The sequence below is a fragment of the Salmo salar genome, chromosome ssa09 (assembly GCF_905237065.1).
Source record: "Salmo salar chromosome ssa09, Ssal_v3.1, whole genome shotgun sequence".
Lineage (NCBI taxonomy): Eukaryota > Metazoa > Chordata > Actinopteri > Salmoniformes > Salmonidae > Salmo > Salmo salar.
In genome coordinates, this window is record NC_059450.1 from 133,686,840 (window position 1) to 133,705,320 (window position 18,481).

General features: G+C 42.8%; 1 protein-coding gene across 6 annotated transcripts in view; it reads left to right on the top strand.

The window, feature by feature from the left end:
• atm (ATM serine/threonine kinase) overlaps positions 1-8,535 on the top strand; it is a 40,330-nt gene extending 31,795 nt beyond the window's left edge. For 3 of the 6 annotated variants that reach the window (XM_014214778.2, XM_014214780.2, XM_014214782.2), the window contains exons 50-63: positions 144-351; positions 552-677; positions 781-921; positions 1,086-1,224; positions 1,767-1,849; positions 2,057-2,197; positions 2,836-2,952; positions 3,937-4,086; positions 4,184-4,349; positions 4,481-4,567; positions 4,671-4,785; positions 4,900-4,963; positions 5,083-5,231; positions 7,976-8,535. In XM_014214778.2, coding sequence (XP_014070253.1) covers positions 144-351; positions 552-677; positions 781-921; positions 1,086-1,224; positions 1,767-1,849; positions 2,057-2,197; positions 2,836-2,952; positions 3,937-4,086; positions 4,184-4,349; positions 4,481-4,567; positions 4,671-4,785; positions 4,900-4,963; positions 5,083-5,231; positions 7,976-8,159 — 1,870 coding nt within the window. In that variant the 3' untranslated portion in view covers positions 8,160-8,535. Of the gene's footprint in view, positions 1-143; positions 352-551; positions 678-780; positions 922-1,085; positions 1,225-1,766; positions 1,850-2,056; positions 2,198-2,835; positions 2,953-3,936; positions 4,087-4,183; positions 4,350-4,480; positions 4,568-4,670; positions 4,790-4,899; positions 4,964-5,082; positions 5,232-7,975 lie in introns of those variants that run through there. The other 3 variants (XM_014214781.2, XM_014214783.2, XM_045724645.1) reach the window with 2 other exon arrangements.
• Positions 8,536-18,481: the final 9,946 nt, after the last annotated feature.

Below are 18,481 nucleotides of genomic sequence, written 5' to 3' on the forward strand. Positions count from 1 at the left end.
GTGTAGGTGACATGCTGAAAGAGAGTTGGCCTCCTCCGGGCTGTGTGAAGATTTTATTTTCCAATGTCCTCTCTGCTCAATACCTTGTGTGTGTGTGTGTGTGTGTGTGTGTGTGAGATATTCCAACTCCCTGTCTCTCCCAGGTACACAGTGAAGGTGCGGAGGGAGTTGGAGCTGGATGAGAGGGCTCTGTCCAACCTGCAGGCTGACAGAAGGAGGTTCCTGTGTAAGGCTGTGGAGAACTACATCCATTGTCTGGAGCAGGGTGAGGAGCACGACACCTGGGTGTTCCGCCTGGCCTCACTGTGGCTGGAGAACGCTGACGTCAAGGCAGTCAACGACATGATGAAGGTGAGCTAGGGATATCACACTAACTAACATCACCAAACACTCACTACATTGATACAAGATTGATTGTTGCACTATTTGTTTAGTCTGGGCTCCATTCCAAACTGAAATCTCTCTGTTTGGATCCCAGGCTACCTGGCATTAGTGTGTCTTCCCATTCAGATGAGAAACTACAATTTGTTTGACTATTTATTGTGCTTCAGGGAGGTGTGCACAGGATCCCGTCCTATAAGTTTCTGCCTCTCATGTACCAGCTGGCTGCCCGCATGGGGACCAAAATGTCTGCTACAGTGGCAGAGGATGTGGGCTTCCATGGTGTTCTCAATGAGGTGAGACTTCAATATGTTTCAATAGGCAACAGAAGTCTGTTTGAACTATAGAGTTGTTCCTCAGCTTAGCATGTTTCCATCTATATCCATCCATCCATCCCAGCTGATCTGCCTGTCGTGTCTGGAGCACCCTCACCACACCCTCTTCATCATCCTGGCTCTGGTCAACGCTAACAAGGACGAGAGCCTCTCCCGCAGCCGCCTGTCCAAGAGCACCCCGCGCCATTCCTCCCAACTGGACCTGGTAGGCCCAACACCTCGCTAAACACTGCCAATAAAAGAAAGAGGGAACTGGGTCTCTTTACTGTGTGCATAACCTGTTACTGTCTTGTTGGAATTCTCTTAGGAACTGAGTTTGTTTTTAGTGTGTGTCGCGTGAGAATGAAGGAAAGATGTGATGTCTTGTAGGAGCGGTCAGAGGTGTCCCAGAGGGTAATGAACAAGATCAGGAAGAAGAGAGCCCAGATGATCAGAGGCATAGAGGTCCTCTGTGATGCCTACATCACTCTGGCCTACATGGACGCCAGTCGACACAAGACAGAGAAAAGTGAGTGACAATGGCACACTCCTTACAGCACTGAACAAAGCATGTCACCCTGCATCCCACTGCTGACTTGCCTCTGAAGCAGCGTTGGTCCTGGTCGCTCCCTGGATGGGAGACCAGATGCTGCTGGAAGTGGTGTTGGAAGGCCAGTAGGAGGTACTCTTTCCTCTGGTCTAAAAAAAGATCCCAGGGCAGTGATTGGGGACATTGCCCTGTGTAGTTTGGATGAGACATTAAACGGGTTTCCTGACTCTGTGGTCACTAAAAGATCCCATGGCACTTATGGAAAGAGTAGGGGTGTTAACCCCGGTGTCCTGGCCCTCATACCGTCATGGAGCTTGTAATCATTCCCTGCTTCCAATTGGTTCATTCATCCTCCCTCCTCTCCCCTGTAACTATTCCCCAGGTCGTTGCTGTAAATTTAGAATATTTTCTCAGTCAACTTACCTAAATAAAAAAACATAACCACCTTCATGAATGACTACTGAGTTTTTACAACATGCTAATGTGTTTGTGAAGTAACTGTACCTTGAGTTCCTCTGTAGAAGCCATCCTCATCCCCTCTGACCAGCCCATCATGCAGATAAAGAACCTAGATGATGTCATCATTCCTACAATGGAGATCAAGGTAGAGGAATGGGTTTGATCATCTGTGGATCCCTCACTAGTCTATCACCTGACATACGTTTTTGTTGTTGTTATGCAATAGGATGTTTTGCAGCCAGTTTGTATAGTATTTGCACTGTAATGTATGTATATACCATGTCACACCCATGGCGTGCTTTGAAAAGGGATGTAAGAAGGACTTGTGTCCATATTGGTCTCTGTGTAACAGGTGGACCCCTCGGGTAAATATGACAACCTGGTGACCATCAAGTCCTTCAAGCCTCACTTTCACCTGGCCGGAGGGGTCAACCTGCCCAAGATCATTGAGTGTGTGGGATCAGACGGGAAGAGCAGACGACAACTGGTCAAGGTGAGATAAACTGTGAACCATATATTTATATCGCTGGTCCCCCTGCAAGTCATTTTGTGAGTAAACTGTGTGTTCAATGCAATTCAAAGCATTCCCGACCCTTTGAAGGGGAATCCACTGCCTTGTGTACCTAAGCCATGTTAAAGACAATAGAGGACTTGAGGTTCTGTTGTGGGTTCAGTTATTTTCCATGTTGGCCTGAGGGTAATTATTGATCCCCTATGTTTCTAGTCTAACAAAATTAACACTCTCCAATGCTTTGTTCATCATGAGTGCATTCTTTAGGGAACTGTTCACTTTTTGTTTATTTGCTGGAAAGCTTGTCACTCCGTCTAATAAATGCACAGTTAAGATGTTGGAGTTTCATGATGAAATAAGAAATTAGCTCATGGGAAATGCCAAGAAGGAATCCGTCTTGAATTTCTTACCTGATGGTCCTGATAAAAAAAGATTTGGTATACTAGACCATTTTCTGCCGGTTTATTGTTGTTGTAAATTCACTCAACATAGCACATAGCATGTGGGAGTACACCCATCACACAAACCCTATAGAGAATTGGTCAGTTCCGGTGTAGTGTTTTATTTTGATATTATGTAGTTTGTTACCCCCTGTGACCTTTGCCCCTCTGTATCCTCAGGGCCAGGATGACCTGCGGCAGGATGCTGTGATGCAGCAGGTGTTCCACATGTGTTCTATGCTGCTGCAGCGCAACACCGAGACACGCAAGAGGAAACTCAACATCCGACGCTACAAGGTCACTCACTGCCCCTCTCTCACAGCTCAACTTATTTAAATACCGTCATTTCCGGACTATTAAGCGCACCTGAATATAAGCCGCACCCACTGAACATAAATAAGCCGCACATGTCTATAAGCCGCAGGTGCCTACCGGTACATTGAAACAAATCAACTTTACACAGGCTTTAACGAAACACGGCTTGTAACAAAAATAAATAGGCTTTAATGAAACATGGCTTGTAACAAAAATAAATAGGCTTTAACAAAACACGGCTTGTAACAACAAAAAAATTAGCAGTAAACAATAGCCTACCAAGAAAGTCATTGCTCCAGACCAAGCTCCCGTGCAGCAGCTCTATTTCCTTTTCCAATAGCCAGATCAATCGCCTTCAACTTGAAAGCTGCATCATATGCATTTCTCTGTGTCTTTGCCATGATGAGGGTGACAAAATGACTACCGTAATCAGAATGATGGGAAGTTTGAGAGCGCTCGATTTAATCTAAACAGTAAACAAAAAAGTTGTTTGACCTTAACCCGTTCGGCAATTTCATTGGTCTAATGAAAGCTTCATGCCGCCCAAAAACTGAGCACGTCACAGAATGTTTTTTTTATTATTATTTGAAAGCGGGAAAAATCCATATATTAGCCGCGTCATTATTTAAGCCGCGAGGTTCAAAGCGTGGGAACAAAGTAGCGGCTTATAGTCCGGAAATTACGGTACATTTGCCGGTACTGTAAATTGCTCTGTAGCGGAGTTTCTGTTTTGGGAGGGGGGTACGATTTTATTTATTAAAAAAATCTTCTTACACAATAGACAACTTAACATTTCACAGACATAGATCCACAAGAGACGAGCTTCTGTTAAATGACTCAGTTGACTATTACTCATTATATCATTGTTATGTTATATGTAAAAATAAATGTGACACAAATATTCTTAAGGAGCTGTTATCAATTTTGGTGGATGGGAGTGATTGAGTCCCCTGTCTCTGCCCCCAGGTGGTGCCCTTCTCCCAGCGTAGTGGGGTTCTAGAGTGGTGCTCGGGGACCATCCCTATAGGGGATTTCCTCATAGACCCCCAAAAGGGCGCTCACACACGCTTCTGCCCCAAAGACTGGACCAGCATAACCTGCCGGAAAAAGATGATGGTGAGTCTCACTTTTACTCATTTATTTTTAGTCCCTTGATGGCTGAATTGTGTAGTACGTACTGTAATTTTGTAGTAACATATTGTTTTTACTGTAGGAGTCTCAGAGGCTTGGTTCCAGTGGGACGACCCAGGCTTTCAGTGAGGTGTGTCAGAACTTCCGGCCTGTCTTCCGGTACTTCTGCATGGAGCGATTCCTGGACCCGGCAGTGTGGCTGGAAAAACGTCTGGCCTACACTCGCAGTGTGGCCACTTCCTCCATCGGTACAAACACCATCACCTCTGCTCTCCACAACACAATACAATCATTACCATACCTACACAATTTTGGGGGGGCTATTCATCTGATGTACTTCAAAATATTCTTCCTTTGTTTCTGTGTTTGTTCTCCTCAGTGGGCTACATTGTTGGACTGGGGGACAGGCACATTCAGAACATCCTTATAGACGAACAGACAGCTGAACTGGTGCATATTGATTTGGGTAAGGAGGATACTCATAGCTGTGTCTGAGTTGACATTTGAGAAACGTGTCTTGAGAACATTTTTGGTTAGGTATTTGGTGTAATGCGTTTATCTCTCTTCAGGTGTAGCGTTTGAACAGGGCAAGATTCTCCCAACTCCTGAGACTGTTCCCTTCAGGCTCTCCAGAGATATTGTGGATGGGATGGGCATAACAGGGGTGGAGGGCGTTTTCAGAAGGTGAGCAGACAACAAGACCCATTCCCAATGCAGATAGATCTGGATGGATTTTATTCAAGCCATTTTTTAAAAAATCAGGATATAATTTTTACCGTGTTCATTTCTACCATTCAGATGCTGTGAGAAGACCATGGAGGTCATGAGGAGTTCTCAAGAGGCCTTGGTGACTATTGTAGAGGTATAAACACAAACACAAACACTGTTCACATTCACTCAATGTCTGTATGTGAGCTTGGAGGGTATGTTCATTACATGTTTATGTGATAACTCCTGTTATTCCTTTGCCCTGTGGTGTAGGTACTGCTGTACGACCCTCTGTTTGACTGGACCATGAACCCTCTCAAGGCCTTCTACCTGCAGCAGCAGCATGATGAGCAGGCTGAGCTCCAGGCCACGCTCAACTCTACACTGGGGGGAGACATCCTGGAGGCCCACCCCAAGTCCAGGTACTCTTCAGTACTATAAACCCCCCAAACTAGTATACCATCAAGTGGAATCATATGCCTGACAGAGCACACTCTCAGTCCTGATGTTATTCACCAAACCCTCCACATGCCTTTGAAACATCAAATGAAATGTTATTTGTCACATGCGCCGAATACAACAGGTGACATACATTTACATTTTAGTCATTTAGCAGACGCTCTTATCCAGAGCGACTTACAGTAGTGAATGCATACATTTCATACATTTTTTTTGTACTGGCTCCCCGTGGGAATCGAACCCACAACCCTGGCGTTGCACACACCATGCTCTACCAACTGAGCCACAGGGAAGGCACTGTGACATACTTGTGACATACTTACTTACAAGCCCTTAACTAACAATGCAGTTCAAGAAAGAGTTAAGAACATATTTACCAAATAAACTAAAGTAAAAACTAATAAAAAGTAACACAATAAAATAACAATAACGAGGCTATATACAGATGGTACCGGTACAGAGTCAATGTGCGGGGATACAGGTTAGTCGAGGTAATTTGTACATGTAGGTAGGGGTAAAGTGACTATCTGGGGATCCATGCCAAGTCTTTTCAGTCTCCTGAGGGGGAAAAGGTGTTGTCGTGCCGTCTTCACGACTGTCTTGGTGTGTTTGGACCATGATAGTTTATTGGTGATGTGGACACACACTCGAGCTGCTCCAGTACAGCCCCGTCGATGTTAATGGGGACCTGTTCGGACCGCCTTTTCCTGTAGTCCACAATCAGCTTCTTTGTCTTGCTCACAGTGAGGGCGAGGTTGTTGTCCTGGCACCACACTGCCAGGTCTCTGACCTCCTCCCTATAGGCATTGTCACATTGTTGTCGGTAATCAGGCCTACCACTGTTTTGTCGTCAGCAAACTTAAAGATGGTATTGGAGTCGTGTTTGGCCACGCAGTCGTGTGTGAACAGGGAGTACAGGAGGGGACTAATCACACACCCCTGACAAGCCCCAGTGTTAAGGATCAGCGTGGCAGACGTGTTGTTGCCTACACTTACCACCTGGAGGGCGGCCCGTCAGGAAGTCCAGGATCCAGTTGCAGAGGAAGGTAATTTAGTCCCAGGGTCCTTAGCTTAGGGATGAGCTTTGTGGACACTATGGTGTTGAACGCTGAGCTGTAGTCAATGAACAGCATTCTCACATAGGTGTGAGATTGAAATTGCGTCATCTGTGGATCTGTTGGGGTGGTATGCAAATTGGAGTGGGTCTAGGGTATCCGGGATGATGCTGTTGATGTGAGCCTTGACCAGTCTTTCAAAGCACTTCATGGCTACCGCAGTGAGTGCTACGGGGTGGTAATCATTTAGGCAGGTTATCTTTGCTTCCTTGGGCACAGGGACTATGGTGGTCTGCTTGAAACATGTAGGTATTACAGACTCGGTCAGGGGGAGGTTTAAAATGTCAGTGAAGACACTTGCCAGTTGGTCCACGCATGCTTTGAGTACACGTCCTGGTGATCTGTCTGGCCCTGCGGCTTTGTGAATGTTGACCTGTTTAAAGGTCTTGTTCACATCGGCTACTGAGAGCGTTATTACACAGTTGTCCGGAACAGCTGGTGTACTCACGCATGCTTCAGTGTTGCTTGCCTCGAATCGATCATAAAAGGCATTTAGCTCATCTGGTAGGCTCGCGTCACTGGGAAGCTCGTGGTGGGGTTTCACTTTGTAGTCCGTTTTCAAACCCTGCAACATCTGACGAGCGTTAGAGCCGGTGTAGTAGGATTCAATCTTAATCCTGTATTGACACTTTGCCTGTTTGATGGTTCGTCTGAGGGCGTAGCGGGATTTCTTATAAGCATCCGGATTAGTGTCCCACTCCTTGAACGCGGCAGCTCTAGCCTTTTGCTCGATGCGGATGTTGCCTGTAATCCATGGCTTCTGGTTGGGATATGTACATACGGTCACTGTGGGGACGACGTCGTCAATGCACTTACTGATGAAGCCGATGACTGAGGTGGCATACTCCTCAATGCCATTGGATGAATCCTGGACATTCCATTCTATGCTAGCAAAACAGTCCTGTAGCATCTGCGTCATCTGACCACATGCCTGCATTAAAGACCCCGGCCACAAGCATTTTCTTGTTTTCTTATGGCCTTATACAGTTGGTTGAGTGTGGTCTTAGTGCCAGCATCGGTTTGTGGTGGTAAATAGACGGCTACGAATAATATAGATGAGAACTCTCTTGGTAGATAGTGTGGTCTACAGCTTATCATAAGGTACTCTACCTCAGGCGAGCAATACCTTGACTTCTTTAATATTAGACATCGCGCACCAGCTGTTATTGACAAATGGACACACACTGCCGCCCCTCGACGTAGCTTCTCTGTTCTGCCGATGCATGGAAAATCCCGCCAGCTCTATATTATCCGTATTATTGTTCAGCCACGACTTGGTGAAACATAAGATATTGCAGTTTTTAATGTCCCGTTGGTAGGATAATCTTAATCGTATATCATCCATTTTGTTTTCCAATGATTGCACATTGGCCAATAGAAGGCAGCCCGACCTTCGCCCCCTTTTTCTCTGTCTTTTCTTCACACAAATGACGGGGATTTGGGCCCGTTCCAGAGAAAGCAGTATATCCTTCGCGTCAGACTTGTTAAAGAAAATCATGTGGCAAGGCTTGGTGTTGGTCATTTACATGTGTGCTTTAAATATTTTTAATCTCATATATTGGCTGCTCATAATCCTGTCTCTTCTCTCTCAGCAGTGATAGCCAGAGCTTCAACAAGGTGGCGGAGCGCGTGCTGCTGCGGCTGCAGGAGAAGCTGAAGGGGGTGGAGGATGGCAGGGTGCTCAGTGTAGGAGGGCAGGTCAACCTCCTCATCCAGCAGGCCATGGACCCTAACAATCTCAGCCGCCTCTTCCCCGGCTGGCAGGCCTGGGTCTAGGGCTAACATACTGGGAGAAACCAGGGGGCCTGGGTCAATCTTAGTCCGCTTTCTACAAAGTACTATGTATGAATAATGAATGTTTATGCTTTGACATACTTGATGCGCCATGTGCTTCCTTATCAATCACAGCTGATATTTTAACTTTCTGCATTTAATAGACTGTAATCAATTATTTGGTTTCTAATGCAACATGTAAATGACTTGTTTTCTTGTGTTGCTCTGAATTCTTTGTATCAAGTGTCAGATTATATATCAATTCGATTATTTTTGGTCACTTTTGAAGTGAAAAATGATTGTTCTTGAATATGTTCATTGTACCATTGGATGGTAAATAGCTGACATGTAAGATAATAAAGAGATAATTGATTCTGGAGATCAGGAGATTTAATTGACTCGGGAGATCCCCTCTCAAACCATCTGCGGAGGAACTACCCCAGTTTGTACATGAACTGGGCCCTGCACCTCCCCCTGATAGCACTGCCTCTTTACCTTGTTACCTGTATACATTTGGTCCTCTTCCTGTCAGACTAATGTGTTATTGTAATTAAGCAACAACAACAAAAAAATTACAACTTTTTTTAGTAGTCTTTGAAGAAGAATGTTGAAGTAGAATGTAGAGGAATTCGTCCATATACCTTAACCTGTTTCAGGTGTGAGGGACAGGCGCATCAAGTACTTAATGACCACGGTCATCAGTGCGTTCCTCCTATTGGTTACTGGGATCTTGCTTGGATACTACTGTAAGTATTAGTGTTTTTCCCCTCATCATTTGGCCTCTACCCTAAAACACACACTATATATACAAAAGTATGTGGACACCCCTTCAAATTAGTAGATTCGGCTATTTCAGCCACACCCGTTGCTGACAGGTGTATAAAATCAGGCACCCAGCCATGCAATCTCCATAGACAAACATTGGCAGTAGACTGGCCTTACTGAAGAGCTCAGTGACTTTCAGTGTGGCACCGTCATAGGATGCCACCTTTCCAGTGGTATAAAATATTTAAGTTAAAATACTTTAAAGTACTACTTAATTCGTTTTTTGGGGGGGATCTGTACTTTACTATGTATATTTTTGACTACTTTTACTTCACTACATTCCTAAAGAAAATAATGTACTTTTTACTACATACATTTTCCCTGACACATAAAAGTACTCGTTACATTTCAAATGGTTAACAGGACAGGAAAATGGTCCAATTCACACAAATCAAGACAACATCCCTGGTCATCCCTACTGCCTCTTATCTGGCAGACTCACTAAACACAAATGCTTTGTAAATAATGCCTGAGTGTTGGAGTGTGCCCCTGGCTATCTGTAAGTTTAAAAAAACAAGGAAATTGTGCTGTCTGTTTTGTTTAGCATAAGGAATGTTAAATGGATTTATACTTTTACTTTTGATTCTTAATTATATTTTAGCAATTACATTTAATTTTGATACTTAAGTAGATTTCAATCCAGAAACTTTTACTCAAGCAGTATTTCTACTGGGTGACTTTTACTTGAGTCATTTTCTATTAAGGTTTCTTTACGTTTACTCAAGTATGACAATTGTGTACTTTTTCCACCACTGCACCTTTCCAATAAGTCAGTTCAACACATTTCTGCCCTGCTAGAGCTGCCCCTGTCAACTGTGTGTGCCGTTATTGTGAAGTGGAAATGTCGAGGAGCAACAACAGCTCAGCCTCGAAGTGTTAGGCCACACAAGCTAACAGAATGGGACCGCCGAGTGCTGAAACACGTACAAATCGTCTGTCCTTGGTTGCAACACTCACTACCGAGTTCCAATCTGTCTCTGGAAGGAACTTCAGCAGAACAACTGTTCGTCGGGAGCTTCATGAAATGGGTTTCCATGGCCGAGAAGCCGCACACAAGCATAAAATCACCATGCGCAATGCCAAGCGTCGGCAGTGGTGTAAAGCTCGCAGCCATTTGACTCTGGAGCAGTGGAAACAAGTTCTCTGGGGTGATGAATCACGCTTCACCATCTGGCAGTTCGACTGACAAATCTGGCTTTGACGGATGCCAGGAGAACGCTACTTGCCCCAATGCATAGTGCCAACTGTAAAGTTTGGTGGAGGAGGAATAATGGTCTGGGGCTGTTTTTCATGGTTTGGGCTAGGCCCCTTAGTTCCAGTGAAGGGACATTGTAACACTACAGCATACAATGAAATTATAGATGATTCTGTGCTTCCAACTTTGTGGCAGCAGTTTGGGGAAGGCCCTTTCTTGTTTCAGCATGACAATGCCTCTGTGCAGAAAACGAGGTCCATACAGAAATGATTTGTCGATTAGTGTGGAAGAACTTGACTGGTCTGACCTGAACCCCATCAAACACCTTTGGGATGAATTGGAATGCAGACTGTGAACTAGGCCTTATCGCCCAACATCAGTGTCCGACCTCACTAATGCTCTTGTGGCTGAATGGAAGCAAGTCCCCACAACAATGTTCCAACATCTAGTGGAAAGCCTTCCCAGAAGAGTGGAGGCTGTTATAGCAGCAAAGGGGGGACCAACTCTATGTTAATGCCCATGATTTTAGAATGAGATGTTCAACGAGCACGTGTCCACATACTTTTGGTCATGTAGTGCACTTCATTCACTTCAATTTGATGAATTAACTTGTTCCCTTCTGACCATCCTTAACCTCACCCTTCAGTGTCCTCCATCTGTGCGCGTGGGGTTGCATGTGGCGATGTTCACTGTGTCAGGCAGTCTGTGGTGTGATGGGGTAAGAGACTGTCCAGCAGGGCAGGATGAAGCTCAGTGTTGTAAGTATCCATTTTTACATTACATTTTGGTAATTTAGCAGATGTTCCAATCCAGAACACTTTACAGTCAGTGCATTACACTTAAGGTAGTATGGCAACCACATCAGTGAGTGTAAGTTAAACTTTTCTTAATAAAGCAGCTATCAGCAAAACCGTAGCTAATAAGAACAGAGAAGCGTTAGTGTTAGTGCAAGAAAGGCAAGTACAACAGTAAGTATGAGGTTATTTTATTTATTTTTGCTAGAGGGTTCAAACGAGGTACTCTTTGAAGATAGGTTTTCAGATGCTTTACCTTTATCCATTCAGACCTCTGGTCATCTGCCCTGACGAAAACCTGGCTGGGAAATGTTACTGTACAGGTACTGTGTGTCTACTTATGTTTGTTTTTGCTTTTTTACTTAACATTGTGTGTTGTGCTCTTTGTTTTTCTACAGTGAGGCTGTGTGGCTCCAGTTTTCTTCTGCAAGCCTATTTGTCTGCCATTGGATCGTGGAGGACAGTGTGCTCATATGGATGGGCTGATCACCATGGGAAGGCAGCCTGACAGCGTTTAGGATACAGCAGGTGAGACATGCTGTATCTAGATTCAGATTCGTTTCGTTTTTAGATTTTTATTCCCATTGGTATAGTATAGACAATTCAATCTTCCCCATATGCATTGTGAGATAGTCAAGCAAGCGTAAACGTGAATGTAAAACAGTGAGCATGTGTTATGGTAATTAATTTAATTTCTTTGCTATGGGTTCACAGAGACACATATGTTAAATTTGGCCAACAAAAGACAAATGCCAGTGGATTCTTAATGCTGAAGTCTGGGTCAAGCCCTGACACACCCATGATGCAAAAGCTTGTGAGCACGTCAGTGACAATGTGATCCAATCACATTTCGTATCATACCATTTCCCAACGGTATGTTATGTTAAACTCTTGATAACACCATCTGTATTTTTGTGATTCCTTTTACTCTCCTCAGTGAAACCTGTCCCAGTGTTAATGGGGTAACCCTGAAGTGCATATGTAAGTCATTATGTAACTTTCTCAGTAATTAGGTATAGAGCAACTTCATGTAAAGTGTTACCACCTGATAAACCTCTGTCTCCAGACTGTGGTACCAGAGTAGTCTCCAATTTGAGTGGTGTAGTGGGGGGCCAGGAGGCTAGTTTGGGGGCCATGGCAGGTCAGCCTCCAGGTCTTTCACGTCTGCGACGGTTCCATCATCATCCCATACTGGATAGTGATGGCAGCACACTGCGTAGTGGAGTAAGTCCATAGACATACATACTGTACAGTATGTGCACTATATTATTGAAATATGCACTACCGGTCAAAAGTTTTAGAACACCCCCATTTTTCCAGTTTTTATTGAAACATAAACAGTTGAAGTCCAGTGAATAACCTGAAATGGTACAAAGGTAAGAAGTAAACTGCCAGAGGTAAAAAATTAAAAAATTAAAAAAAGAGTTTAGGTTACCAAAAACGGAAAAATAATGTACATTTCAGAGTTATAAGAAAAGGCCTTTTTCAGGGAACAAGTAATGGGTTAACAACATACAGCTGTTCTGGAGCAATGGAAGTAAATTAAGCCTTGAAAGATGATGCTAACATTTCCTACAGGTGTCTCAACTTTTGTTGATTACTTACCAACCCTCTGTCTGTATAAAAGCAGTGTTGGAACAGACTGTTACTACACACTCTTAAGCATTATTTGGACAGTATTGTACTGCAGGAAGTAGTATATTGCTCTCATAATGGTGAGGAAAAATACAATTAACAAAGGAAGACAGACCATTATAACCCTTAAAAGTGTAGGTCTTTCCTTTAGAGAAATTGCAAAGAAAGCCAAGGTGTCAGTGAGTACAGTTTCCTACACCATCAGAGGCACTTGGAAACTGGAGGAAACTCTGACAGGAAGAGGTCTGGCAGACCCAAAACCACAACAGAATCAGAAGACAAGTTTCTGAGAGTCAACAGCTTTCGTGATAGGCGGCTCACAGGACAACAGCTTCAAGTACAGCTTAACACTGGGCAAAGTAAGCAAGTCTCAGTTTAGCCTAGTGTTTAGAGCATTGGACTAGTAACCGAAAGGTTGCAAGTTCGAATCCCCGAGCTGACAAGGTACAAATCTGTCGTTCTGCCCCTGAACAAGGCAGTTAACCCACTGTTCCTAGGCCATCATTGAAAATAAGAATTTGTTCTTAACTGACTTGCCTAGTTAAATAAAGGTAAAATATATATATGTATTTTTTTTTTAAACAGTGAAGAGAAGACTTCGAGCTGCAGGTTTGACAGGTCGAGTGGCAGTAAGAAAGCCATTGCTAAGATGGCAAAATAAGAAAAACTTTCCCGAACAATATTTGATTTCCATAGTAGAAAGAATGCCACGACTGTGTTCGGCTGTTATGTCTGCAAATGGTGGCTACTTTGAGTAAAAAATGTAGGCTTAATTTTGTTAAACAAAACGATTCCATGATTTATTTTGTCTCCAATTGTTTATTTGTTCTATGCTTTAATTTCAGAGTACATTAAGACATTAAACTGTGTGAATTTCACCCCTATTTTTCAAATGTATTTTGTTCTAAAACTTTTGACCGGTAGTGTATATCATTGGGTATGTCCAGCACAGTCCACTTCTGAGCGTATTCTTTTGAATCTGTGGCATCCTGGTTAAATTGACTAGTTCAGCTGTCTTTAATTTCAGTCGCTCTTGTCCTGAAGACTGGACAGTACATGCAGTATTTGGGAATCAAATATCTACACACTTCAGCCGTGGCCGTTCTTCAGTGAGCCACATTGTCACCCATGATTACAACACAGAGACGGGGAATAATGGCGTCGCCCTCATTAGACTCATTAAACCGTTGCAGATTAATGGTAGAACTTACATTCTCTTGTTGTTCTCCCTTCTCAGCAGACTATTTCAGCACTTCATGCAGTTAATATTTTTCTCATGGCTCATAGCACAGCAATTCTTTACTATGCTTTCTTTCCTATGCATATCAAATAAGGCCTGTGTGTTTGCCCAATGTCAGGCTGGACTTCACTGCTCCCCAGACATTCTGGATTTCAGGGTTTGGCAGCACAGTTTCTAATATGCATATACTTATTATATATGGATAGAAAACACCCTAACGTTTCTAAAACTGTTTGAATGGTGTCTGTGAGTATAACAGAACTCATTTGGCAGGCAAAACCCTGAGACAAATTCTGACAGGAAGTGGATACCTGATGTGTTGAATTACCTTTAAGCCTATGCCATTGAAACACACAGGGGCTTATTAATGTTTTGGCACTTCCTATTGCTTCCACTAGATGTCACCAGCCTTTACAAAGTGTTTTGAGTCTTCTACTGTGAGATCTGACCGAACAAGAGCCTTGGAACGGTGATGGCCGATTAGACTCTGGCGCGCGAGGTCATGTTGGGTACCCTCGTTCCAATACGTTTTAAAAGAGAATGCATTCGTCCACCTTGAATATTATTCATGTTCTGGTTAAAAAAGGCACTAATGATTTATGCTATACAACGTTTGACATGTTTGAACGAACGTAAATATATTTTTTCCCATCGTTCATGAAGTGAAGTCCGGCGGGCTTAGATCATGTGCTAACAACACGGAGCTTTTTGGACATAAATGATGAGCTTTTTTGAACAAAACTACATTCGTTATGGACCTGGGATTCCTGGAAGTGACATCTGATGAAGAGAATCAAAGGTAATGGATTATTTACATAGTATTTTCGATTTTAGATCTCTCCAACATGGCGGTTAGTCTGTATCGCAAGCGTATTTTTCTGGGCGCAGTGCTCAGATTATTGCAAAGTGTGATTTCCCAGTAAGGTTATTTTTAAATCTGGCAAGTCGATTGCGTTCAAGAGATGTAAATCTATAATTCTTTAAATGACAATATAATATTTTACCAATGTTTTCTAATATTAATTATTTAATTTGTTGTGCTGACTTGACTGCCGGTTATTGGAGGGAAACGATTTCCTGAACATCAACGCCATAGTAAAACGCTGTTTTTGGATATAAATATGAACTTGATAGAACTAAAAATGCATGTATTGTCTAACATAATGTCCTAGGAGTGTCATCTGATGGAGATTGTCAAAGGTTAGTGCATCATTTTCGCTGATTTTATGGTTTTGGTGACGCCTGTCTTTGAATTGACAAAACATTACACACAGCTATTGTCAATGTACTCTCCTAACATAATCTAACTTTATGCTTTCGCTTTTCGTGGTTAGATTAAGGAGATGTTTATCTTTCAAAGGGTGTAAGATAGTTGTATGTTTGAAAAATTAGAATTTTGACATTTATTTGGTTTCAAATTTGCCACTCTTGAAATGCACCTGCTGTTGATAAGGTGCACCACGGGTGGCACGCTAGCGTCCCACATAGCCCCAAGAGGCTTGGGTCAAACGTTTCGGGTAGCCTTCCACAAGCTTCCCACAATAAGTTGGGTGAATTTTGGCCCATTCCTCCTGACAGAGCTGGTGTAACTGAGTTAGGTTTCTAGGCCTCCTTGCTCACACACTTTTTCATTTCTGCCCACAAATGTTCTATAGGATTGAGGTCAGGGCTTTGTGATGGCCACTCCAATACCTTGACATTGTTGTCCTTAAGCCATTTTGCCACAACTTTGGAAGTATGCTTGGGGTCATTGTCCATTTGGAAGACCCATTTGCGACCAAGCTTTAACTTCCTGACTGATGTCTTGAGATGTTGCTTCAATTTATCCACATAATTTTCCTGCTTCATGATGACATCTATTTTGTGAAGTGCACCAGTCCCTCCTGCAGCAAAGCACCCCCACAACATGATGCTGCCACCCCCGTGCTTCACGGTTGGGATGGTGTTCTTCGGCTTGCAAGCCTCCCCCTTTTTCCTCCAAACATAACGATGATCATTTTGGCCAAACAGTTCTATTTTTGTTTCATCAGACCAGAGGACATTTCTCCAAAAAGTACAATCTTTGTCCCCATGTGCAGTTGCAAACCGTAGTCTGGCTTTTTTATGGCGGTTTTGAAGCAGTGACTTTTTCCTTACTGAGCGGCCTTTCAGGTTATGTCGATATAGGACTCGTTTTACTGTGGTTATAGATACTTTTGTACCTGTTTCCTCCAGCATCTTCACAGGGTCCTTTTTGCTGTTGTTCTGGGATTGATTCGCACTTTTCGCACCAAAGTACGTTCATCTCTAGGAGACAGAATGCGTCTCCTTCCTGAGGGGTATGACGCCTGAGCGGTCCCATGGTGTTTATACTTGCATACTATTGTTTGTACCGATGAACCTGTTACCTTCAGGCGTTTGGAAATTGCTCCCAAGGATGAACCAGACTTGTGGAGGTCTACAATTTTTTCTGAGGTCTTGGCTGATTTCTTTTGATTTTCCTATGATGGCAAGCAAAGATGCATTGAGTTTGAAGGTAGGCCTTGAAATACATCCACAGGTACACCTCCAATTGACTCAAATGATGTCAATTAGCCTATCAGAAGCTTCTAAAGCCATGACATCCTTTTCTGGAATTTCCCAAGCTGTTTAAAGGCACAGTCAACTTAGTGTATGTAAACTTCTGACCCACTGGACTTGTGATACAGGAATTATAAGTGAAATAATCTGTCTGTAAACAATTGTTGGAAAAATTACTTGTCATGCACAAAGTAGATGTCCTAACCGACTTGCCAGAACTATAGTTTGTTTCCAAGACATTTGTGGAGTGGTTGAAAAACTAGTTTTAATGGCTCCAACATAAGTGTATGTAAACTTCCGACTTCAACTGAATATATAATTTATTTTTTATATTTTTTTATTGACTAAGAAAAGATGTACAGCACATGACATTGTGTTGAGTAACAGCATATTACCAACCCAGTTGGTGTCAAAATAAATACCCTACACATCAATACAATCAGAAGCCATTAGATATTTTGTAGCTCTGTTCTTTTGAGTATGATGAAGGGAGATGTTCAATGTGTTCACCTGTCTGTCCCAGGCTCAGGCTCCAGCTCTTTGATGGAAGCGGAGGTGTCACTGATGGACAGGACCATCTCTAACAGCTCCTCTGTCTACAATGGGAAGATCACACAGGATATGAAATGTGCCGGCAGGCTGGAGGTAGGAGTGGACTCATGCCAGGTAAAAGATAGCTGACCCACTGTGTCTCATAGGTTCCTATTAGCCTGGGTACCAGACCTGGTTGTGCGGTCATTCCACTCCTTGTCCTCCTTGTCATATGCCAGGAGTGGAATGATGGAACAAACAGGTCTGGTACCCAGGATAGGTCCCTATATGTCCAGAGTTTGTACTGGTCCGATTAAGGGTTTTTAGAAAAACTTAGAGACCCACTCAAATTCTGTTTACTCTGAATGACAAAATATATTTGAAGGTTAAGAAAAATAAAGACAATTGATTATGTATTATATCATGAAGGTATCTGCAGTCTACAGTATGAGGAGCCTAAATCATGTTTCATTTGATCACTTGCTCTGTTCATTCATGGTGACATTCTGATTTAAGAACATCTTAACTTATAAACAAGATGTTTAAAGACAGTTGGATAAGGCTTTCACACTGCCACAGCAATGTACCTTTGTTCTGTTTCTATAAAAGTCAAACAAAAGAGTATCATACCAGTGGAATCATTCAATCATACAATTCCACTTATCCTGTACAAACATAGCAGTGACATCAAGGGTGTTCCTACACTTTGAACAGATCATACAGAGGATTTTCATGCCTTTATGTAACATGCTCTCTAACCTTGGTCAAACAAAACCTCCATTATATACTGTGCCTTTAGCCAGTTAAGTGGGCGAGTGTAGTGTATGTCCACTAGCACATTATGTGATAGAATGACCTATAATACATCAATACTGCTTATTCAGTTACAGAACAACAAGCTCAATGAAACTGCAGATAATAGCAGAAACCCTCTAAGACTGTGTATGGTACCATTCCTTAAATGTAACATGGACTCTATCTCCAAGGGATACAGTGGTGGCCCGCTTGTGACAGAGAAGGACTCAGTATGGTGGCTGGTAGGGGACACAAGCTGGGGAGATGTCTGTGCCCAGAGGAACAAACCAGGCGTCTATGGAAACGTCACCTTCTTCCTAGGCTGGATCTATGAGCAAATGCAGGTATAAGAAACCATTAAATCCATTGTGATTTACATGCATACACTTTTTAATAATGGGAAGTTGTAACTATGGTGTGTTTGGTTTTGCAGAAATAAAGATGAAAACTGAGAAATGAATGGTGGAAACATCATTTTTTTCTGACTAGAAAAGCCAGAAAGAGATGTCTACTTTTTGTACGTACAGTGTGTCATCAGAAATTCCAATGCTTTAACCAACACAACCTTCATTTATGCTACATATTGAATTTGTCCTCGTATGTATTCATTAAATTACTACTTCTACATCCTGATACTGTTTTGTGTAATATATATACTGTACAGTCTGAAAAGTCATTACATTTATGTACCACATTTGACCACCAGATGGTGCTTGAGTGCTCTTGGTAGTTCCTCTTGAGCTCAAGATTA